Source organism: Pocillopora verrucosa, chromosome 8, assembly GCF_036669915.1.
Source record: "Pocillopora verrucosa isolate sample1 chromosome 8, ASM3666991v2, whole genome shotgun sequence".
In the NCBI taxonomy this organism is placed as follows: Eukaryota; Metazoa; Cnidaria; class Anthozoa; order Scleractinia; family Pocilloporidae; genus Pocillopora; species Pocillopora verrucosa.
In genome coordinates, this window is record NC_089319.1 from 17,229,231 (window position 1) to 17,252,473 (window position 23,243).

Genomic DNA, 23,243 nt, shown 5'->3' on the forward strand with positions numbered 1-23,243 from the left:
CCTAAACGAATGCCTTACGATACACAAATAGAAACCGATGTAAGGTCATAAATCCTTGCACTCTCTCTTTCCTAAAACCTGTCTAATAATTGGAAAAGGGCTTGCAAAGGAGGACGGGATACTGCGCTTTGCGGCTAACTGGCCGTTCGTTGTCCGCAAAACGGAGGCAGAGGTATTCCAGGTCCGTTCTTAATGATCTGTCCTCATGCATTATTCAACTGCGATCCTATCGTACTTACCTCAACAGACTTCGTATCGCTATCAATGACGATAACTCAGTTATCATTACAGGACGAAACAGCTGTGTTACACAACAATTTAAAAGCAGTTTAATCAAATGTTTTCTCGGTATTTAAATTTCAGTCGTACACCACAGCCTATTAGTAAACAATGGACAAATAAAGCACATCTAGTGATCCTGAATTTTATTTTAAATAGCTTGAGGTACAAAGATAAAATTTGTCTTTGATAGAGTACTGTAAGACTCTGTCTCTTCACAAAGTACTTGAAACTTATAAAGGGGGTAAGTTTCTAAAGAAACTGTAGTGCTGCGTCGGTGGGAGAGTATAACAGATAATTTGGTGTTAACAACTGAGTTGAAAACGAAAATTGGTCACCGTAGAGTTAAAAGGCTGACGTCTCGAGCGTTAGCCCTTCGTCAGAGCGAAGGGCTAACGCTCGAAACGTCAGTCTTTTAACTTTTTACGGTGGCTAATTTACGCTATCAACTCAGTTGTTAACGCCAATTTAATTGAAACTTAGTTTTACATGCACAACAGGAAAAAACTTTTTTCACATAAAAGCAATTTTCAACGGAGTGTCCAGAGTAATCCACTGTTGCATTGGTTTTGATATACTCTAGTTTTGTAATTGGTCCAAAAAAACTCACGACCAATTCTCCACCAATCAGATGCTAAACTCAAGCCAGTCGCGACTGGGTCACTCACGTTTCCCCGCGCTTTTGGTAGTTTGCCTGTAATCACTTTCAGTGCTTATTGGTTCCTTGTGATATTTTCCTATGTTCTGATTGGTTGGGTGTCAGGAAACTCAATTGAAAACCGCCTTATGTACGCATGCTCTACAATACTCTGAAGGCCTGATCGAGTTCAAGCAGTTTATTGCTTTCAAATTTATGTAAGATAGCGGAGCCTCGATTTCACAAGTGATCTTCCATCTTGCAAACTAGGAGTAACCCGAAAAACCATTCGCAGGATTTCTCTCCTACTTCAGATCATCGGTAAAGTTCTGACTAAGTCCAAATAGTTGAATTTAAATCTCAGGCAAAAGTAGAGTCAGTTGATAGAAATTAATTATAGTGTTCGACGATTGAATCCGAGAGCATTTCACAAAAGATAAGGTAATTCTTCCGTCTTAAGAAGGTCCACATCACAGTATGGGGCAGAAACTTTTCCCCTTTCACCATCACACTTCGCGTGTTGAACGATCAAACTCATGAGCGTATCTTCCAAATGTTGACAGTAATTTCGTCAGCGGACTGAGTACCTAGTATACATGAACCATTCCATACAAAAACCTTAAAAATGTTAAAGAAATAACAAGATATTACTGATCCTAACAGTATGCAGGACGCGTGTCATATAAGAACTTTGTAATGGGCTTTGCTCAACATAGAGTCTCTGTGGCTCCGGAGCGCGGAACCCGAAGGTCTGAGGTTCGATTCCTCAGAGGAACGCAGAATTTTTTCTTCGTTCTATGCTTGTGACAGGACGAAAAATATCTTTCCCTATATAACAAGATAGTTCCTAAAATAAACGCATGATACTCGCAAGCAAGCAGCAATTATTAGAAGCAATTGCATAAAAAATGTCTGAAAATAATTCAGGCATAGACGGGATTCGAATCCAGGCCTCCCAGATACTAGTTGAGCTACGAAGCAACACGCTTTGAGCAAGGCAAACATCTAGAGGCTACTTTTTTTTTCCCGCGGGGGAATTTGATGCAAATTGTAATGAAATAACCAGTGACATGCCCCAGACTAAATCACTATGACCGCAAAGTTACATAAGCCACCGCAAAAATTATGAAAAGTTCCCCCAAATACCTATCGCCTGTCGATAACTTGTCGCTCGTCTGTTTGCCGTTTGTCATCCGACTTTCAAACCGATAGGGCAGCTTTCGAACATCAGTCGGCCGACAGTCGTTGTGTCGGTTGTACGTCGATTGCATGTCGGTAATACGTCGGTTGCATGTCGGCAATACGTCGCTTACACGTTGGTAATAGCCCTCACCTCCCGCCCCCGAGCGCAGTGATAAAATTTAACACGTGCATAAAAAAATCCTCAAAGTTGTGAAAACGTGAAAACCATGACCCTCACAACGTCGCGACCTCAATTTTTTTTAACAGGAAATGACGGAAATACCACATAAAAGAAACTAAAGGCTAAAACGGTGTATACATACGAAACTATGAAGTGTAACCGTTAAGATGTCTCTGATTCTTAAACAAAACTGGGCGTTTGCTACACTTATTACCAAAGGAAAGAGAACCTCGTAGGTAGCGATATATAAAGGCTATTGAATCCGAAAGTAAAGACCAGATAATTGCTCCTTTCGGAATTTCACGGTGCTCAACATAGATTCACGTCTCGTGCTAATGTGAGAAATTCTTCTGGTCGTGAGGTTTTCCTCTTCCGGGATATCAGTGCGTGGGAAACAAATACACGTCTGCTGAAGAAATGAAGCTATAATTTTTTTTATAAATGAGAACAAAGGATACGTCCAAAATAGTAAATATGTCTAAAATGCAGACAAAACAAGAGACAAGAGTTAAGGAAATAACTTGATATGGGCGTGAATTTACAAGTTATCATTATTGCGCATCTTAGTGGAGGTCACTTCAAAGCTAACCCTTACATAAAAAAAAATATCACACTTGTTAAATAGCTGAAATTGCGGGCGACTGTGATCCATTTTAAATCGTATTTAACATAATCTGTCTCAAAATGGAGGAAATCTCAAATCTTTGGCAATTTGACAAATTCTGTGTTATTACAGCAGTTCATTAATTAAACAATACCTTAAAGCTGACAACAGTCACTGTAAAACTATAGTGTGGCACATTGGATGGGGCTTGATCAGTTTAATTCAAATCGAAAGTGACTGCCAAAGCCTAGCCCTGCAAGCACGTTCACGTTATTAGCGCCGCAGGACGCGTGTTTCTCTGCCTGTGGGAAGATTTGAGACGAAGCCTGGGGTCTAGCACTCATAATGAGTCCCAGACCCCTTGCAGACCTTCTGCCAACCTTAGTTGCTCAAGGCCTCCTCGTGCTTTCCTGCGGGCAAACAAGGAGGTAGCCAGGATTTTTCAAGTAGGGGGGGCCCCCTCAGGGCACCCTGTGTCAAACAGAGGGCACTCACCAGTTTTCTTACCTGAATATCGTGGGTTGTTTGCTTAAAAAAAAGACTTACATTGGGGGGTCATGAGCACCCCAGGACACCCCTCCCACCTGCCAGCTTCACCCTTTGCAAAGAAATGCTTGCATCACTATTAAACCCTCTTAATCAAAACAATAATGATAGTAATAATAACAGTTAAAAAAAAATTCATAACATGTTTTAAAAGGATACAAATACTCCTCCAAAGATTCCAGAGGTGCTCAGATCCCACCAAGAAATGAAAAATTTTCTCCAGTGTGTACCAGCCTTTAAACAGATTAGAATCTAAAGAAAAGAGGTAACATTTTAAAATTCTTGTTTGTTATCTTTGGATTGTGTGTTGTGCCCATGCATGGATCACTACTCCACTATTCCATGTAAACAAGTAAAAAGGGGATTAACCACTGTGCACCCATCCAAGGTCTATCCTGGGTTCCTTGGCATGAAGCTACAAGGGGTATCACTTCTCCCTCTTGGATGGAATGTTAGTCCATCACAAAGCTACCCCCAGCATTTCATCAGGCTTTCTTGACAATTCACTGCTACCTATTTATACTCTGAGGTGGATCAAGGTACTAGGAGAGTAAAGTGATTTGAATTCAACACCAAAAGAACAAAACACAATGTGATAGCCAGGTTTGAACCCAAACCTCTTGAGCCGGAGTCCAGCACACCAATCATATGTATCTGCATATCTCACCCATACACAAATACAGTGACCTATTATTAGTCCTGACTTGCTGAAGAGAACAATGATTGTCTTTTCACAAATACATTAAGACTGTATCGTAGTGTAGAATAGAAAAGAGATCATCAGAATTATGTGAATTTAAAATTACTTGTACACTAATGGGCAAGCTCTGTTATTATTTGAAAACTTGAGTTCCAGGAAAAGTAAAAAAAAAAACTCCATCTGAGGTTGAGATGTGTCCAGAAATGTATACAGTAACAAAAAATCCTCAAAATTGTCAAATCTGCCTGGCCGATTGTGCTATGAAGAATTTGACTTCAATTTGTAAAAATTGTCAATTCCACCAAACTGATTCTGCTTTGAGAAATTTGACTAAAATTCACCAAAATGATCAAATCCATGAACATTCACTTGCTTTGACAAAATTTGGTAAAATCTGCCATTTTTGTTACTGCATGCATTTCTGGACATAAGTGTAAGTTTGACCAAAAAGTCAGCACCAGTTCAATTCCAGAGCAATGGCCTGGCTAAATTCCATTAAAACTAAGGGGTTTTCCATCACATGTTATGGACTGAAAAATAACTTACAGACATAAAGAGGGAAGCTATAAAGTAAAAGATGAAGCCTTTCAGAGCTGTCAGACCAAGAATGCCAGCAGAGATGCCTGCCATGGATGCTAATGATGTCCGACTAAAAAGTGAGAACAGAATAAAAACACAGAGATGCTGTTTATATTTATACATGATGTCTACATAACAGAAACAACAACAAAACAACAATAAAAGAGACAACATTTTTGTTTGAACATCCTTTAGCCACATGAAAGTCATGAAAAACAACCATGCCTTGCAGTTAATCACATACCAAATTTTTGGACATACCGGTGTTTTGTTATGGAGATTACTATTTGAAAGATTATGAAGGACAAGCGATCAAACAGCGGAATTATTTTCATCTAAGTTGCATTTTGACATAGCATAGATTCAACTTTGCACCAAGACTATGGATGAAAAATACCAAGAACCAAAAACAAAGGAATACAGTACAAATATAGCATAAAAATGAACCGTAAAATATTCATTTTTATCCGCACCGCGTAAAATCTTACCAGAAGTCAATGATGCTGTTGTTAGCCATGATGGAGAAAGGGCTGAAAGCTTCATCCTTCCCTGAAAACGAACGGGGAGAAAAAAAAAGTGAAACAAACCTTAAAATTGACTTGAAATGTAACTCACAACATAAAACATGTTAGAAAGGTCGTTGCTTTAAATTTAAAGATAAGCTTGCTCATATAAACGGCACGATGACATATTTTCAAGCCTGTGGAACATTTGTCAAAGTAAGCAAACCAGATTGAATTGGAATATCTGTATAAGTCAGTAAAACCCCAAGTTTCGTTTTTTGTCAGTTAAATTCTACACCACCAACATCAAGCGCCAAATGAAGCATGATTCGAATGTTTCTTCTACCGTGAATATGTTGCTCTCCTTCCGCCATCTTGAATTTAAGACCTGTCAGCTGTTGTGTCTGTGGGCTCAAAGGAATGTGCTCTGTAGTACTAAGTAATCTAAACACTCTTCAGTGATCGTGGTAAACTCAACTTTCAGCTGATCTGAAGAAACCTTTAATGATAGTCTCCCACTCTGCGATCCGATTCGAATTTTGAATATAGCTACGCCCCCTGATGAACGATCTCTTGGATTTCATCGATGCAAAACGGGATTTTGCGACTTGAATCTTGAGTCAAGATGGTTGATGTACTTCTTTGCTCCACGTACGAGGACCAAAAACGCGACTTTGTGTTTGATTTTAAAGACAGTGGGAAATTACAGAGACTCACTGTGCCGATACCAATACCACTGAAGGTTGATGCGAGAGAATTTGTTCAAAGGCTGATAACTTTTCACAATTTACCGTGCTATCTTGAACCAGGTACTGTATGAAAAGAAACGATGTGTGGGGGAAGGGGAGGGACGGGGAGGGACGGGGTGAGGGTATTGACATGCTTGTAGGACAGGATAGGTAATGGGGAAAAGGTTTCCTTATAAATGAATATTTTAGGGAGTTTGCGGAAAGATTTTCATTTGACCCTATACTATTAACCCTTTCCTGCCTGAGGTAAATGCCAAATTTTTCTAAAAGTAGAATGATGAACCACCAGACCATGTATAATATATCATTTCAAAGGTATTTTTGGATTATGTCATAAAGGAAACCCTCAGGTATGGAGGAGGTAACTGAGAAGACTGTCTGAGAAGTGTCCAGAGTGAAAAATTAAAAACATTGAAATTTTTTGCTTGCCTCGTTCATATAGCGTATACCACTAAACTATAGCTTAAATTGCAGCTCTCAGAGCATTGATTGTGGTGTGATATTACCTGAACCAAAATAGTACAAAGACAAAAAGTTCCAAAAGTTGTTGGGGTGGTAAATGAAGACTAATATTGGAGAGGGCCACGATCTTATGCTGTCAATGTGCAGATCTTTCAATGACCTTTTGGTTGTGAAAATTTCAGAAAAAATGAATAAATATTAAGCATGTAATGGCATCCTGTGCCATATGGCACTCTTGGGCCAGAAAAACAAGAAATAAAAAGGGGTTAGTTTCTCAAGAAAGGAGGTTATAACAAGATAAATTGGTTTGATGATCTGAATTTATAATGCAAATTGGCCACCATAAAGAGTTTCTTTGTCCTTCATCATTCACTCTTACAAAGGGCTTACATTCAAAACTCTTTATGGTGGTCAAGTTAAATTATCAACTGAGTTAATAAAACCAAAATATCTTACTCTAGAACAAAACATTAATCCCAATTTTAACATTGTTTTATTTCATCAGATAACTGTATGCAAAATTGAGTAATGGGTTATTCTGAGATCTTTCTGGTTTAGGTGTTAACTGTGTGATTCACTCCAAGGTTTGGAAATTGTAGAGAGAGAGTTGAAATTTAGCTGGTAGTGAACCTTTTCTGGGAATTTAAGCCTTTTAAAAACTCCAGTGAGTGATCAAGACAGAATTTCTCCTTGCAATGTCAATACAGTATCAAGCAGACAGTTGATTGGAAGAAAGAAAAATATCATAAGAGGCTTATTAGTTGGTCTAATACCAGATTCGCCAAACTAACAACATAAGAGTTGTATGGCAGACAGTAAGGAGAATTACTAATGAGATCTTGGGAGTGAAAGGGTTGAGGATCTAATTACTGGTCTCTGTTCTTTCACTCAATCATAGAATTGACTAAAACTTTAGATGAATTCAACAAGTCATCATGCAGGGAGCTGCAGGACAAAATGGGTGGTGCAGCTCTTGAACAAATGAGGCAATCTTCACAGTGTGCTGCTGATTATATCTCTTCTTGGTCTGACACTTTTACTCAAGAACATGCAAATTACAGCTCTGCCACTGACAAGAGTGAAGAGTCTGTGTTTTCTGAGATGTACCATTCATTGATTCATTCAGCAGCACTTGAAACATTGCTACAACTGGAGAATACTTATGCCATAGCAATGGATGATGTTGTCTCGAAGAAGGCAAATGCAATAAAAGCAATGGAAGAGAAGTAAGATATACCAAGTTGATTGTCAAGGCAAATAGTACACTGACTAATCAGCCAATTACATTCAACCCTTTAAGTCCAAGAAGTGATCAACATGTATCGTCTCCTCATAATATCCATTAGTTATCCAGAAAAGAAGTAATGAGAATACTGAAACTCATCTGGTAGAAGTGATTGTCTTGATGTAGCACCAAATTCTCATAGCTAATATACAGGGAAATGAGTAGCAGCAAGAAGGGAGAATCAATGATAAGATCTTGGAAGTGAAAGGGTTAAGAATTTAGTGTAACTGAAGGTTGAAATTAGAAAGTCTTCTCATGTGTCACTCTATAGTAAATATATTCCTATGTGATAAATTTTCTTCCCAAGATGTATTAACCCTTCACACCATAACATCAATATGCATATTCTCCATACTGTTCTCTATACATTTTTTAAGGTGCTGACAGGGAGAGTGTGTTTAACAAATAGAAGCTTTTATTATTGGTGATCATTTCCTGATTCAGGGGTAAAATTGTAAGGGAAAATAAGATGCTTGTCACTCTAAGTGGTAAAAGAGTCAACTGTTCACCTCTATATTAAAATTATGTTGTTTTTTAGGCACCAGAGAGAAATGGAAGATTCCATTAACAATCTTGGCATTGTCACTTCAGACAAAGATGTCAATGATTTGGCAGCCAGGCACTGTGAGGATGCACAAGTAAGTTATATAACTATGGGGTTTGACTGATTTAGATCCTTTTTTTATATTTTTTTTCTTTTGTGGATCAATTTTATTTTCATTTAATTCTTAGATGCTGGAGACATACTGGTCCAGTGAGCTCTCGCAACTCCAGGAGATGCAAAAGAGAGAGTACAGAGAGTGGGTCACTAAGGTACATGAGGATATGGTCAGAGTCAGTTCAGGTAATTTGTTGAATATATATTGATCTACATGTAAAAACACATGACAAAGAAAGAATCTTTGAAACTATAATTTTTGTTTTTGCTGAAATGTTTGCCAAGATTTATAATTTTATCCAGTACTTTGAAAATTTGAGGGAAATTTGTATGAGCAAATCTTAGCTTAGAAACAGCCACATTCCTTGTCTCAAGTATTTTTTTTATTTCCTTGGGCGGGCCCTGACTCTCCATGAAATGTTTGAGTGCGGGGAGATAAATAAAGTAAAATTTCAATGGAATGTAACATATACATGATGTTATGGCATGGTAGAACAAGGAAAATATGAATGCAAAACAAAGTAATAAAAAAGCTACACTAAAAAATCCAAACTTTGATTTATTTATATCCTTTTAAGGCAAGGAATTTAAGTGAAACTGAGTATTTTATTTGTCATAAAGGACACTGGTGTCTGTTTTGTCTTTTGCAAGCACCTTACTCCATTGATACAATTCTCCTTACTCCTATTGGGGCTCATAAAATAGCAAACAACTTACAAAATGTAGGCATGTGTTGTGAATTTCCTGTGCAAGCCATCAAATGAATTGTTTTTATTATTCATCTGAAAAATTGTCTTTAAAGGCTTGGAAAAATGATAGACAATTATAATATTCAGTTATTATATGTTGAACTATTTAATAAGGTGCATTTTTTTGGTTTTATTTGAAAATTGTCCCAAAGGTTTCTACACACATGACTGTATAAGGCTTGTACCAACTGTACAGTCACATTTATGATTGCTTTGTGTTTCTTTCTTTGGTTTCTTCCTCAGATCCATCATCAGTGGAAGACTCTTTCTCCATAGGAAAGTGAGTGGTAGATGTTCATATTTAACAAACCTTGGGAAATAATTTTAATAGGCCAATTTAGATTCAATTTAACTCTTAGTTATGTTATGCTTTTGAAACACTTCAGGAATCACAGCATGTCTGTCCAGAGCATGCCAGAAGCTAATGAGTTTTCTACCTCTGAGCATGATTTCAGGCTTGAAGAGAGTTTTACCATCCTTTTGGGTGAGTACACAACTGTACAATGAGGCAGATTTTGTTGTTTTGAGAAAAATGTTTTGACCAGTGTTTTATCATGTTATGCTCTTTGTGGTTTGTGTGCTGAACTCCAGATTGAAAGGGAAGCAGTTGGGGTCATTTGAGTCATGTTCTGCCTTTTGATTCTGTTCTTCCACCATTGACAGGAGCCCAAAAGAAGTCAACACACAATCTGCGATTGATCTGTGGCCATGTGCTGGACTTGTGCAAACATAAGACCAGACCAGGAGGGTAGATATGGAGTCATTACTGTAATATTGACTGGAGGAAAATTGAGAATTGCATAAAGTACAATGGCTCCCCTATCTTCAATTATTTCAAACAGTTAATCAAGCCTCTACAGTTTCTAGGGGGTTTTTGCACAATGCATTTGAGTAAATGTCAGGAAAAACATTTACTTTTCACTGAATTTTGTTATTGTAAGATTTTGATTTTGGAGACAAACTGCCATACCTTGTTTCCTTGTGTGTGTTTACCGACTCAAGACTGAAACCTCTGGGTTTGAGCCCCAGCTAGGTTACTGATTGTCTCATGTCCTTGAAAAGACATTTTTTCAGACAGTACCTCTCATCACATAGGAGTATAAATGGGTGTCTTTGAACTGCTTGGGTAACTTGAGTTGTGATTCCCTTAACATATTATTATGCTTCAGAAAAAGGGATAACCTTGAGCATTAGCTATAGATGTATGAGGCAGTCTTGTATCCAGGCTTTTTGTTTATGTAACTGGTTCTTGAAACAATGAGGTGAGTTTTTTATTTTTCTTCACCAGATCAGTGCTATCACAGCCCCACAGAATCCAGACAGCTCTGTCATTGTACTCTGGAACACTGGCAGGAGTAATTTTGCTGGTAGAAGACCGCCTTAATACATACTCAGGAATTTTGAAACGTATGTTTAAAGAGTTTTCATTTCCCTGTAGCTGCATTTCCCTTTTACTGCTTAGGTGGTCAGATTTTAGCTGAAAATCGGTATTCAACCTTCTCTAAAACCCTTTTTGTTTTAGATTTTGCCATGATTTGTCAGCAGTCCGGGACAGAATTTCATTTTCCAGACCTGGACAAACAGCTGTGCCTCATTCAGCAAATGTTTGAGAAGAGAGATCGTAGCAAGTCAAATGCTAGTGAACATCAACAACTTCCTTCAGCTGATGCTGCTCTACGTCCACTAACACTAAACACAGGTTTGTCATTTTCATACCCAGTGCAATTTCAATCACACGTCGAAAATATTCGTAATAAGAGAAGTTTCTTTTGCAGCCATTTCGGAGGATGTCACGCAACGTCCTCTCCCTCCCCCTCCCCCACCCCGCACAAACGCTATGTGGTTCCAGCTCTAATTTGCTCTGTGATTGGTCCAGAATACCCACGTGGCACTCTGCATAACCAATCAAATGCAGAAGTAAAATTAACCGCGACTTGGTCACTCCCGTTTTCCCGCGCTTTGGACACTTCGCTTGTTTTTACTTTAAGTTCTCATTGTCTCCTTGTAATATATCTGATTGGTTAAGAATGCGAATCGAGTTTTTCGCTTTGCTCTGGGCCGTGAATTGGAAATCGCTCCGAACACATTAGTTAGCGCGTTAGCATCGCAACCCTTTTTCTTAACTTATTTATTTCTCACAGAACTGCTCTCTGAGATTTTACCCCTGTTTTCAATTTATAATCGTTGTATGTTTGTTTTTCTAACGAAGATAATTGAATTTATTGGCAAACGTGCTACAACGGAATACGCAAGAGGTTAAACCCTTTTAACCCAAAGAGTGACGAGAATCTAATTTCTCCTTGCAGTCACACAGCTGAATCATTTATTAAGATCATGAGAATAAAGGAAATGATCATTAACCTAAGAGGCTTTGATTGCTTAACAAATTCTCCCTGTCAATACCAAAGGAAATCTATAAAGACAAGAATGGAGAATATGGATACTGATATTAGGATGTAAAGGGTTCAAAGCTATAACAACCACGACCAAACATTTTTTTAATCGCTCAATGCAGGAGATATCTACATCACTCGGCATTCAAACTTGTCTGAGGTACATGTTGTGTTCCATCTCGTTGTGGACGACAGTGTGAAGTCACCAACAATTAGCACAAGAAATCCTGTTATAGTTGGCTTAAGGAACGCTCTGCACACAGCTGTTAGACACAGCATAACCACCATAACTATACCACTACTGTTATTCCATGAAATGACAGAGGTAGGTGCAAGACACTGGCAGACTGAGTACCATTCTGCTTCGATAGAGATCTCGAGTGCTTTTAAATCAATTTTTTTTTCAGTTCTAAGTATTCAAGAAAGCGTTTTATATAAAGAGATGAAGCATTTAGAAACCTCATAAATTGTAACTCTGTTCCCATAATACTTCACGTACGAAAATTTTAACTACTTTGCAGGAGATGACAGTGTCTTGGTGCATGAAGAGAGCAGAGTTGATGTTTAAATGTGTAAAAGGTAAATAATGATTAAATGTAATTCTACTTGTAATACAGAAGGAAAACACTGCGTGGCACAAACAAGTTCATTTTCTCTATTCTTTACGTATTTTCCTCGACACGAAAATTTCGTCACTTTTTTCAGCTGTGTTACCACACTAATGTCTTGCTCTCGTTACGATGAATCAGTTTTCGTGTTAATGTCGAAAATAGTCCGAGATTGCGTTAGCTTCGCCTAATCCTTTGACCAGCATCTAAGTTCTCTCTAAAATACCACCCCTGAGTCACACATTAAAGTCGCGACAGTAACAAGCTCTTGATTGTGAAACAAAATTATCCTTAATAGCACTTTAGGAAATGCATGAAGAACATTAAGGGGTGTATGCATAATACTGTTGGGTGTAAAGGGTTATCATCGCTCTCTAATTGATTCAGAAACTCACACCACTCTCTCAACCAATCAGATTCAAGCCTTTACACCCTAACATCAGTATGCATATTCCCCTTACTGTCCTCTAGATAATTTCTAATGTTCTGAAAAGGAGAATTTGTTTCACAATCAAGAGCTTCTCTATTTGGTGATTATTTCCTTTATTCTCGTGACCTTAACCTGTGATTTTGGGGAGATATTGCAAGGAGAAATTAGATCCTTGTCACTCGTAGGTATCAAAGGGTTAAAACTTAAACGAGTCGCGACTTCATCACACAAGTTTACCTGCGCTACAACCCTTCTGCATTCCTTTTGGCCTGCTATGAAATTTTCTTTCTTTTTTTTTTCTGATTGGCCTCTGAATTTCACGCCAGTTTTGGTGGAACTACTGTTGATCGGAATGTGAACTGACTAATGAATTTTTCCATGGTGCAAACCGTGTTTTTTGCATCCATTCGGTAAGGCTTTTCTCCGGCCAATACTTTTGGCGGCTTGTGTGCTAAACATTACTCGTATACTTCCTCATTGTAGGTTTTATTATGGAATGCAGCACGTGGAGCGGAGCAGAGTCTTTGAATTTACAGTTTTTGGTGCCTAAGGTAGGAAGTTTACTGTTTACCATTCAGTGTGTCACTTTACTATTCTTTCATTTCATTTTCTTCTATTTATTTTCATAGGGTATATCTGAGGAAATGTTCACATCATTTAGCCAAATGCTGTCTAGTATCTTCCGTGTATCCACGCCTTTGGATCTCACATCCACCGCCAACAGATGACGTCATTTCTACCTATCCCGTGATGCTATTCGACGGCCGTCGTCGTCATGTCGAGTTACGCGACCTTCCCATAGTGCTCTTCACTAGCCAGAAAATGGTAGAACACTGAAGAACGTGTTACGTCTTGAGTCCATAGAAGGATTTCTTTAAAGAAAAATTTCAAATTATTCTCGCAGTGGTCGCAAGAAGATTTGAAGAAATTTGATTTTGTATTGTAGCACTGTACTTACTGAGTGTCAAATTTAATCTGGCTTTGCACTGTTTTTCTTGAATGCACGCTCTGTTCTTTGTTTAGAAAACATGTGCCGTTCTCTCAAACAATCAGATGGAAAGCATAAACAAATTACTACCTGATCACTCTATTTTTGACGCGTTTGAAGTAGTTTACATGTATTTGCCTTGAGTTCTCGTCCTCTCTTGGTTTCTTGTGAGATTTTCCTACGTTAAAACTGGCCACTGTCAGTGTTCATTCCATTTTTTTTTCACCGCACTTAGTAGAAATACGGAAAGAAATTAAAAAATTCTTCAAATTATTTACATATGTCCTGTACGAGCCCGCGTGCGTAGTCGACCCGTAGAAAACCATAGTGAAAGCGAGGAAAGGACACAAAACCGCGACTTGTTAATTTCTTAAAACCAAGTTTTGTTTCATCACAATAAGGAGGGTTTTGCAAGAGGGTCTCAGTAGGATTCAGTAACCGTGCGCGGTAAAGCGGCCAAAAAATTAGCAGTTAGCCGTAAAAATGTACAATTTTAACTGTTAATCGTGATAAAAGTTAACCTTAAAAATGTTTATGATGACTACTATGAAAAGATATTAACCGATAGCCGTATATTGGCCAAAATTGAAATAGCCGTAAAAGCCATCAACTCATTGAGACCCCTTCCATTACGGAATCATGTCCAAGTAATTAAAACTTGGAAGAAGTGGACAGCTCATACATCAAGGAAACAGTAGTTAGTCATACTGATGGTTTAAAAATCAATTCAAGTTAAGCAACGAGAAACGACACCGTTAAAGAAAAGGATCTATTTGTTACGAGTTTTGTTTCATTACATTAAGGAGTATTTTGCAAGAGGGTCTCAGTAGGATTCAGTAACCGTTCGCGGTAAAGCGGCCAAAAATTACCAGTTAGCCGTAAAAATCGACAATTTAACCGTTGGTCGTGGTAAAAGTTAACCTTAAAAATGTTTATGATGACTACCATGAAAAGATATTAACCGATAGCCGTATATTGGCCAAAATTGAAATAGCTGTAAAAGCCATCAACTCATTGAGACCCCCTCCATTACGGAATCATGTCCAAGTAATTAAAACTTGGAAGAAGTGGACAGCTCATACATCAAGGAAACAGTAATTAGTCATATTGATGGTTTAAAATCAATTCGAGAAACGACGCCGTCAAAGAAAAGGATCTATTTGTCACGATCTAATCTGAGATCGAATTTTCTGATTCTGTACACCCCTGATAGTACCCGCTTTTAAAGCATTATGCGTAGCGCGGGGAAGTTTTCCGATCTAGTCAGTTTTATGTGATTTACATTACGGTTGAGAAAGGTGTAGGGCAAGACAGAAATACGGCAACAAGAGAAAAGGAAGCTGATCTCATACTCATCACATATACTACTTATGAGGCTTAAACGTGGAGTTGTCTTTGCGCGCGCAAAATTTGGCGATTTTCTTTGCCTTAAAGCGTGCGTGTTCACTGAAACGGTTTATTCATTTTGCAAAAATCTTTAGCAAATACCTTTTTGTGCGGCTAGCGTTTCGACCGCCATTTCTTAATGGACATTGTCAAAATGTGGGGGGGAAAGCAATAATCACCCGTAAATTAATAGTTGACATATAATTCAGATCCGCCGGAGTGTCTGTTTGGCCCAGCGCACGTGAGGTATGTCGTGTTTTCTGAGCCTGTACTGTTACCATGGAGGAGTAAAGAGCTATTATCGACCCTTACGATCCGTCTTAATCACAATTACCGATCTTGGCTGGTACGAAAGAAAAGGCCTGCTACCTTCCTTGAGTTCTGGTAGGTTAAACTACATTGATTGTTCTTTGTTCTACAATTCTAGTGGTGAACTGCGTATCCGAAAAATGAAGTTAATTGTTTGATGGTGTGGTAAGCATCGAATCTTCTGATATTAAGTGATACAAGAGCAATTTTTTAAACTCGCTTAGCGTACTCGATTATTTAGGTAAGTCGTGGTCATTGCCGGAGGTACCGCAAACTGTTTGGATTTTTTGCCTTGAGGAAATAATATCATTGTTCAGGAGAAGTAAAGTTTGTTAAAATACGTTATTAGCTTTTGGACGTGTGTGATTACGAAACGCGCGTGAATTTAGAGAAGGAAACGCCTTTTTTAAATTAAGTGTAATGGTAAACAAACTGTTGAATTTTGAAAAAGAAAGTTTTGCGCTCGTACGTACCAGATACTAATATGAGAGACTAAAATGGGGCAAACGAACGCACGCGTTTTTAGAAGAATGAGCTCGAAATAATCGCAGAAATTTAGGTTTTTTACTTCATGTTTCTATTATTCTCGTACAGTACAATAGTTGTGTTTCAGGTTCTATTAAGTTAGCAATAACAAGGGAATGATTTTAACTGCCAGCTGTAACTGAGTTTGGGTTCCTGTTTTTCAGTGTCTTACATCAACTGAAGTTTCAATTTTTTCGCGCCGTGTCTTGACTCCAAATAGTATCTTGTACAGCAGCCATTACAAAACGTCATGAAATTCGTAGTTATTGCTGTTTGATAGGTACTCATCCAAAATTTCCTATTGGCCGTCTAACTGGCGGCGACTTCATCACGAGAACGAAAAACAAATTAAATAAAAGAGAGGGAAAAAGAACGAAAATAAACAAACCGCTTGAAAGAATCTTGAAAGTACATGTGCATATCGGGTTTTCCTAATTAAATATTTCAATTGCACTCCGTTTTGTTGGTAAATTAGTTTTGAAAGTATTGGTAAAGAATTCAAATTTTCAAAATACGTCATGGTTAATTTTAAGAATTAAAACCTTTTTCGTATCTGATTGACATTGACAGAGCTTTCTGTCTGTTGCATAAATTACGGTTCCACCGCTTGATTGCGTTTTTGTGTAACTATTTTTGTTTCCGTGGAGAAGTGGCAGAGACAAAATAAAATATTTAAAACGCAACTGCTTACGGGGTAATACAACGCGAGATATCTGCATCCTTATAAACAATTTTCCACCTCAGTTCTTGGCACATACGAGTACTGGCAAAAAGCGTTGTAAGTAAACTTTTTTGTTGAAGAAACTCGACATTTGGCTGGTCAAAGTGACCAAAACCGGCCTCACACAGTTTTTAGGGAGCACACTTGTGATTGCTGGGAATCTGCAGAAGTTTTGTTTGTGCGGTAAAATTCGATACCTGGTATTTTGTTCAAGAGGAGCCATCCGATTCGAATTAAAGTTACGGCCCCTCATAAATTTTTCTCCCATTTGAATGACGCGAAAACCGCGAAACAACATTTTACGGGATGGGATATTGAATTACCTTTCCTCGATGTATAGTTTATGATGGTTGGGATTAAATAAGGTAGCGCGTTCAAAATTATTTTCGAAGGACCCCCTCAGAGATCTACCATAACAGTGAAACAAATATGTATTGACTCCAAGATCCTAATAGTAATAATTTTGGTTTTTGGATTTAAGGAAGGAAGTAAGGAACTCATGTTGACCCTGTTAAAACTTACTTGGGGATGTAAGTTTTATACCCAAGTAAGTTTTAACAAGGTCAACATGAGTTCCTTACGTCTTTGGCCTCGTTATAGAGGTATGCGTGCTGGTCGTCTTGTTCAAGAGCGTAGCAAACTTCGTCGTCTTAAAATAAGCACGATTCAGCAGCGAGGTGTCGGCAATGGCTTGGGAAAACTATCTTGGCGTGTTTCCCAGCAAGCCCACAATCCGTCAAACTGCGTTCGTCTAACATCAACTTCAATCTCAACAAGGAAGGGCTCTCCATCTGCCTACGTTCCATCGCTATATTTAACGAACGTGCTCCCAAGATTGATGAAATCCGCTACGTTGCCCAACATGCAAATTTGGATTGTGTCATGGCTTCGTAGTTGTGTTCAAGATAACATTGTCGCGCTCAGTGGCTTCAATCTAGTGCGAAAGGACAGAGTTGATATTACTCAGGGAGGGGTTTGCGTATATATTAGAGACAATATTAACTTTACTATCCTAGAAGATTTAGAAGACCCATCTTTTGAAGCGCTTTGGTTAAAATTACGACCTGCTCGTCTCCCGAGGGGATTCAGTTGTATTGTATTAAGAATAATCTATCATCCACCAAACAACAATAACCCTGCAATTTTAGATTATTTTTGGCAGAGTTTGTCTTCCATTGAATCGCGCTTTCCCAACAGTGGTCTGCTTATTGTTGGAGATTTCAATCGGCTTAACACCAAGCGTCTTCAGAACAGTTTTGATCTAAAACAGATTGTCAAATTCCCCACGCTAGGCGATAAAATACTGGACCTTGTCCTAACGAATCTGAGAGAGTACTACAAGGTCCCCATCCAACGTCCTCCCCACGGTCTATCAGATCACATGTCCGTAGAGGTACAGCCAAAGGATAGATCCCAGCTTCCGGACTCGCGATCAACGATCAAAACAAGGGACTTAAAACCTAGCAATCGCCTTGCTATACGCATCTACCTCCAAGAGGTCGATGCGTACACCCTCGTCGGCAACGTACATGGCTGTGCAGAGAAAGGGTCAAGTTTTCAGTCAATAATCCAACATGGTCTGGACAGTGTACTGCCACTGCGATCCAAAGCGATCCACTCTAGAGATCCGCCCTGGATTAATTCAGGTTTGAAAGATCTTATCAGACGGTGGCAAAGAGCACTCGCAGAAAATAATCAGCCGATGTTTCGATTTCTGCGGAACCGAGTGAACCGTGAGCGTAAGATCTGCAGGTGGCGGTATTACGACTCCAAAGTTAGCCAGCTTAAGGAGTGCAAACCATCTGCTTGGTGGAGTGGAGTTAAGAAACTGAGCGGCATGTCATCGGCCGTTAGGGACTCGGAAGAGCTAATGAGATCATTACAACACATAAGTGAGGAGTCTCTTAGTGCTTTGGACCTGGCCAACCTGATCAATGATACTTTCCTCTCCCTAATGCAAGACTTTACACCGTTATCTGCTGAATCTTTCCAGCTGTCCCAAGACCACTCTACCGAGCAACCATTTGTCGTTTCTCAGCATGCTGTTTACCTTCAGCTTGTGTCGATCAACCCTAGGAAAGCGTCTGGCCCCGACAGTATTCCAACATGGTTGCTAAAGGAAAATGCCGATCTCCTTTCCGATACATCTGATATCATTAACAGATCTTTTGCTGAAAGACGTTTACCACCTTCTTGGAAATCTGCTGATACCGTGCCGATCCCAAAGCAGAAACCAATTAAAGACGTAAATAAACACCTGCGTCCCATCTTGTTAACGTCTATTCTCTCTAAGGTGGCAGAGGAGTTTTTTGTTGCAGAATACTTGCGACCATCAATTCTCAAGAAAATTGGAGACAACCAATTTGGGGCTATCCCAAAATCTTCTACAACACATGCATTAATATGGTGCACTCCTGGGCCAAACACACAGACGGTACAGGATCCACCGTCAGGGTCGTCTTATTCGATTACCGGAAGGCTTTTGACTTGATAGACCACGCGCTTCTCGCTGGGAAACTGCTCGCCTTGGACATACCAGTTGGCGTATCGTTTTGCCATCGACTTCCTTACAGATCGTAAGTAGAGAGTCAAGTTGGGAGAAGATTGCCTGTCCGAATGGAGGAATGTACCGGCAGGGGTGCCTCAGGGAACCAAGCTCGGGCCGTGGCTGTTTATTCTTATAATCGACGACATCAACACCAGCAATACGAATCTGTGGAAATACGTGGATGACACAACTATTGCAGAGTGAGTTCACAAGAAAGAAGGCAGTCGTATTCAATCTGATGTGGAGGAACTGATTGCTAAGTCTAATCAAAATAAGTTCCAGCTAAATGAATCGAACTGTAAGGAACTGCGGATTTCGTTCGCTAAATCAGCCGCGGACTTTGCTCCAATTGTTATCAAAGGGAAAGCAATAGAGGTAGTGTCTACTGTTAAGTTGTTGGGGCTAAACATTTCTTCCGACCTTCGGTGGAACTGTCATGTTGCTGAAATAAGTAAAAAAGTTGCAAGTCGATTATATTTTCTTAAACAACTGAAGAGAGTGAATATTCCCACCAAAGATCTGCTAATCTTTTACAGGACTTGTATCCGCCCAGTAATGGAATACGCATGCCCGGTGTTTCACGAGGCGCTTCCTGCCATGCGAATTATTTTTCCGTTTGTTCCATATAGCGACGCATTAAATCAAGCCAACTTGGAGACACTCTCCCAACGCAAGCAGTCTATCACAACTAAGCTTTTTGATTCCATCACCTGTAACTCAGACCATAAACTGTATAAGCTCCTGCCTCCTCAGAACAACTGTGAACTCAATTTGAGACGAATGAGGAAATTTAATGTTCCTCTGGCTAAGACGAAGAGACTCATGAATACATTCATATATAGTGATTGCAGTTAATCTGTGTACATTTTTCTTATACTTTTCTCATACTTTTATTAGATTTTACTATTGTAACGATTAATCTAATTCAGCTTTTGGCTGCGATTTTAATCAGAATAAACTATCTACTACTAAGGGAGAATTAAATTATGGGTCCTCTTCTACAGAGAGGAGATTAATTTGGACTTTCCAAGTTGAAAGACTTAAATTAACTCTCTGAAGATCTTTAAATTTTTACCGAGCTCAGTGAAATGTATTAAGGTTCATCGGTTCGACTGCGTGAAGGTACAGTGGTGTTATATCATCGCAAACATTTTAAGAGCTTTCATGTAAATGTATTCCATGGTTTTCTCCGCCTGATTGCATGTAACGTGGTCTTTAGAAACTGCAGTGAATAAGGCAATAGGTAATGGTTGCGAATCAGTAGAATTCCTTTTTGCACAGCGACAAGATATGGAAGACTTGTGTTAAAAATTTGTGCAAATATTTCAGTACTCAGACTGTCTACTTTATCGAACGAACGCGACAAGTACAAAATAGTTTACTGAGAAAAGATCTAGAGTCGTTATTGCTGTCTTCGCGTGACACTGCAAAAAAAAAAAAAATAAATAAATAAATAAAAGAAATTGAACTTCCATTTTTAAGATCGTAAAGTGTTTCAATACACCGAGATATGGCTTTTTTCCACAACTATGCTGTTCTTGCAAAAACGGGCTCCAATTGTTTTGCATATATATATATATATATATATATATATATATATATATATATATTATGTTCGTTTTCCTTCCCGTTGACTTCGGACGGTAACCGTTCTCGTCCTCGATAATATTAATAAGGAATTGAAGTTGGTTGTTGATATCAACTAACAAAATTTTTCCAGCATATTGCACTAAAACGTTTTTATTTCTAGATTAAAATGAAAGGTTTTATCAAGATTTTGTTGCTGCTTTGTGCTCTCTCGTTGGCTAAAGCCAAACCTGTCCCTGAAACATCCAATAACCTCGGAGAAATTTGGAACGTTCAAGACTGGGGCACAGTCTCGGAATTTGAGACTTCCTTGGACGAAGAAGAGGACAAGAAGGCTTGGGACGAAGATTGGGATGAAGAAGAGGACGAGGAGGATTGGAGTGAAGAAGAGGATGAGGAGGATTGGAGTGAAGAAGAGGATGAGGAGGCTTGGGATGAGAGTGATGAGAATCCACAGTGGGTCGAAGATAGTGACTTGGAGGGATGGAACGAGCCAGAATGGGAAAATGACCGCAGTGAGGAGGAAAAGAATGACGAAGGAGAAGAAGAAGGAGACGAAGTAGAAACAGTTGATGCAGACCCAGCAATTGATGATGCGAATGACGAGAGTGAAGGTTATGAAGGTAGTTCTTGAATTTTTATTGAGGGTGGGGGGGGGGGGGGGCGAGAAATCTTGTGGACACTCTCGTATTTGACGTTATCATTTTATGTACGAGTACAGTGTTCCCACGCACGTTTAATGGTTTTGATTTTAACCCTTCCATTCTCAAGAAATTATTCTAACTGTCTTCCATACAATTCTTATGATAATAGTTCGGATAATAACTAATAATTAATATTCCCCTAATTGATATATGTTTTTCAATTCTCGTCATTTGTCTACTTGATCTTATATTGATATTGAAAGGAGAAATTCTCTCTTGGTCATTCATGGGAGTTAAGCAGTTGATGGGGCTATTTAAAGGTCGCCAAACATTCACCGGTTTTTCAAAGTAATTATCAGCTAATAAGTTATCAGCTATAAATCTCAAACTAGAAGGAAAAGTTTCTCAGTATATGTGAAACGAAGATGATTCCAGAGCATTATCGGTTTTATTCGTCTACATTCTCTCGCATTTCTTTTCCCTTTTTTAGGCTACATTAGCTCTTTATTTTTTGTTACTTGTTGCAATAACTTTATAAATTTATTCGTTTAGAAATTGTAGTTCCCATGGAAGAAAGTGACGTCTTCGAGGGAGAAATTCGGGATTTCAAGAGAGGTGAGAGTAGATCGAAACATTTACACCCCTCAGCGGTTTTATATATTGACTAACTTTGAGAACCACCTCAATCGTATGAAAAATTAAGCAACACTATATGATGCTGTTAACTAGCAGCTCTAAATCTAGAAGGTCGTATTCTTGAATTTTATCTCAAGAGCCACGTATTTACAGCCTGAATAATAACTTCTCACTAACCGAGCGTGAAGGTCGCGCTGGGGAACATTTTCCCGAGGACGTGGCAAAACGGACCGAAACGACTAAGGGTCATACAATATTCTCCAGTAGGCCCCGAGCAAGCGAGGTTAGTTAGCAGTTTATTATATGACACTGGGACCAAACTTGTTTAATTTTTAACTTTCCGTTTTTCGCGAACTAAAAATAGACAGCTTATGACCTTTTCCGTAGTTTCCGCAGACTTAAAAAGGGCTTTATTTGTTTAGAAATAACATTTTTCTGTTTATTTTACTTTCTTAATTCAAGATCTTGACCTGATGCAAGAGACCTTTAGGGGGAATTTTGAGATACGCTAGACTCGACCGGCTGAGGAAACGCCTCGCGATGTCGACTTCATCGCATCCGCAGTAGTTTGTCATTAAAACTTGTAACATTAGGAAAGAAAAAGCGAGCACATGTAAAATTGTAAAAATGCATATGAGTGTGGGATAGTGTACTCTGGTAATTCAGAATCTGGCCAGGAGCCCATTACTCTTGGTGGGCTCCTGATCTGGCATTATTATGAAAGGAACTCGCTAGACAGAGTTCAATTCCGAGGTTCTTTTTTAAGTGTCATTCATTGTGTCGCGCAGTTTACCCCGTTACATGCATGCGTATCTATTCATATAGGGCTGCACCGTCAGTTTGTCAGCGGTCGCGCCACTACACTGAACGAGGAGAATGTTAAGTTTCATTGCCCGTAAGATCCTGCCAATGCGTGTATTCTCAATTTTTTCACCGAAAAGTTACTCTTGCGATTAGAAATAGATATCGAATTTCTGAGGAATTAAGTTTTTTAATCTTTGTTTTTATCTTTTTGGTAGTGTTGAAGGACTGTTCTACATTCCGTGAAAAGTGCCATAAAGCCTTAGCCCTACCCCTCCCCAACTCTGTTGTACACCTATCATCACTCTCACATGCATTTTATTATAAAATTATTGCCAAAAGCTTTATTTAGTAAGGTGTCTATACGTGTTTTTGTTGCTGTCATTTGATTTCGAATATTGAATTTGTGTAACTTAGAAAAATATAAAAGGCTGATAAAAGAAATGACTAAGGTTTGTCCTGTTTTTACCCTTTATATTGAGTTTTATTCTTTATATCCTATCATGTATATTAATATATATATAATACTATACATTATTATATATTACTTGTA

At 38.7% G+C, this 23,243-nt stretch overlaps 4 protein-coding genes across 5 annotated transcripts; 3 read left to right on the forward strand and 1 right to left on the reverse strand.

The window, feature by feature from the left end:
• Nucleotides 1–1,100: 1,100 nt before the first annotated feature.
• On the reverse strand, nucleotides 1,101–5,631 carry LOC131776659 (ER membrane protein complex subunit 6). Its single transcript, XM_059092876.2, has 6 exons — nucleotides 5,558–5,631; nucleotides 5,197–5,257; nucleotides 4,676–4,778; nucleotides 3,589–3,681; nucleotides 2,738–2,757; nucleotides 1,101–1,534 (listed from the first exon to the last, which is right to left on the reverse strand). Exons 1-6 carry the CDS (start codon nucleotides 5,583–5,585, stop codon nucleotides 1,504–1,506), a joined length of 336 nt encoding a protein of 111 aa, XP_058948859.2. The 5' UTR covers nucleotides 5,586–5,631; the 3' UTR covers nucleotides 1,101–1,503.
• A 17-nt stretch (nucleotides 5,632–5,648) lies between these two features.
• Nucleotides 5,649–13,630, forward strand: LOC131776696 (FERRY endosomal RAB5 effector complex subunit 3-like). Its single transcript, XM_059092927.2, has 13 exons — nucleotides 5,649–6,020; nucleotides 7,321–7,648; nucleotides 8,246–8,345; nucleotides 8,440–8,551; nucleotides 9,358–9,394; nucleotides 9,501–9,598; nucleotides 9,778–9,862; nucleotides 10,403–10,521; nucleotides 10,637–10,813; nucleotides 11,630–11,832; nucleotides 12,029–12,086; nucleotides 13,029–13,096; nucleotides 13,175–13,630. Exons 1-13 carry the CDS (start codon nucleotides 5,837–5,839, stop codon nucleotides 13,271–13,273), a joined length of 1,668 nt encoding a protein of 555 aa, XP_058948910.2. The 5' UTR covers nucleotides 5,649–5,836; the 3' UTR covers nucleotides 13,274–13,630.
• A 1,520-nt stretch (nucleotides 13,631–15,150) lies between these two features.
• On the forward strand, nucleotides 15,151–23,137 carry LOC131776615 (nucleolin). Of its 2 annotated transcripts, none has more exons than XM_059092831.2 (4): nucleotides 15,151–15,303; nucleotides 20,773–21,232; nucleotides 21,806–21,868; nucleotides 22,352–23,137. In XM_059092831.2, exons 2-4 carry the CDS (start codon nucleotides 20,779–20,781, stop codon nucleotides 22,399–22,401), a joined length of 567 nt encoding a protein of 188 aa, XP_058948814.2. In that variant the 5' UTR covers nucleotides 15,151–15,303; nucleotides 20,773–20,778; the 3' UTR covers nucleotides 22,402–23,137. The 2 variants fall into 2 exon arrangements, with proteins under 2 accessions (XP_058948814.2, XP_066026986.1); XM_066170889.1 differs by lacking the exon at nucleotides 15,151–15,303 and adding an exon at nucleotides 16,411–16,531.
• Nucleotides 17,043–18,965, forward strand: LOC131776649 (uncharacterized). The gene has a single exon (XM_059092867.2). The coding sequence runs from the start codon at nucleotides 17,043–17,045 to the stop codon at nucleotides 18,963–18,965; it is 1,923 nt and encodes a 640-aa protein (XP_058948850.2).
• Nucleotides 23,138–23,243: the final 106 nt, after the last annotated feature.

Bases quoted from the DNA above. Each gene is read 5' to 3' on its own strand.
- LOC131776659 (XM_059092876.2), bottom strand. From the start codon at position 5,585: ATGGCGGAAGGAGAGCAACATATTCACG. The intron at 5,258-5,557 runs GTAGAAGAAACA...GTTCGTTTTCAG, and splicing joins AGGAGAGCAACATATTCACG to GGAAGGATGAAGCTTTCAGC. The intron at 4,779-5,196 runs GTAAGATTTTAC...CTCACTTTTTAG, and splicing joins AACAGCATCATTGACTTCTG to TCGGACATCATTAGCATCCA.
- LOC131776696 (XM_059092927.2), top strand. From the start codon at position 5,837: ATGGTTGATGTACTTCTTTGCTCCACGTACGAGGACCAAAAACGCGAC. The intron at 10,522-10,636 runs GTATGTTTAAAG...TTTTTGTTTTAG, and splicing joins ATACTCAGGAATTTTGAAAC to ATTTTGCCATGATTTGTCAG. The intron at 10,814-11,629 runs GTTTGTCATTTT...CGCTCAATGCAG, and splicing joins TCCACTAACACTAAACACAG to GAGATATCTACATCACTCGG.
- LOC131776649 (XM_059092867.2), top strand. From the start codon at position 17,043: ATGAGTTCCTTACGTCTTTGGCCTCGTTATAGAGGTATGCGTGCTGGT.
- LOC131776615 (XM_059092831.2), top strand. From the start codon at position 20,779: ATGAAAGGTTTTATCAAGATTTTGTTGCTGCTTTGTGCTCTCTCGTTG. The intron at 21,233-21,805 runs GTAGTTCTTGAA...TTATTCGTTTAG, and splicing joins CGAGAGTGAAGGTTATGAAG to AAATTGTAGTTCCCATGGAA. The intron at 21,869-22,351 runs GTGAGAGTAGAT...TCTTAATTCAAG, and splicing joins AATTCGGGATTTCAAGAGAG to ATCTTGACCTGATGCAAGAG.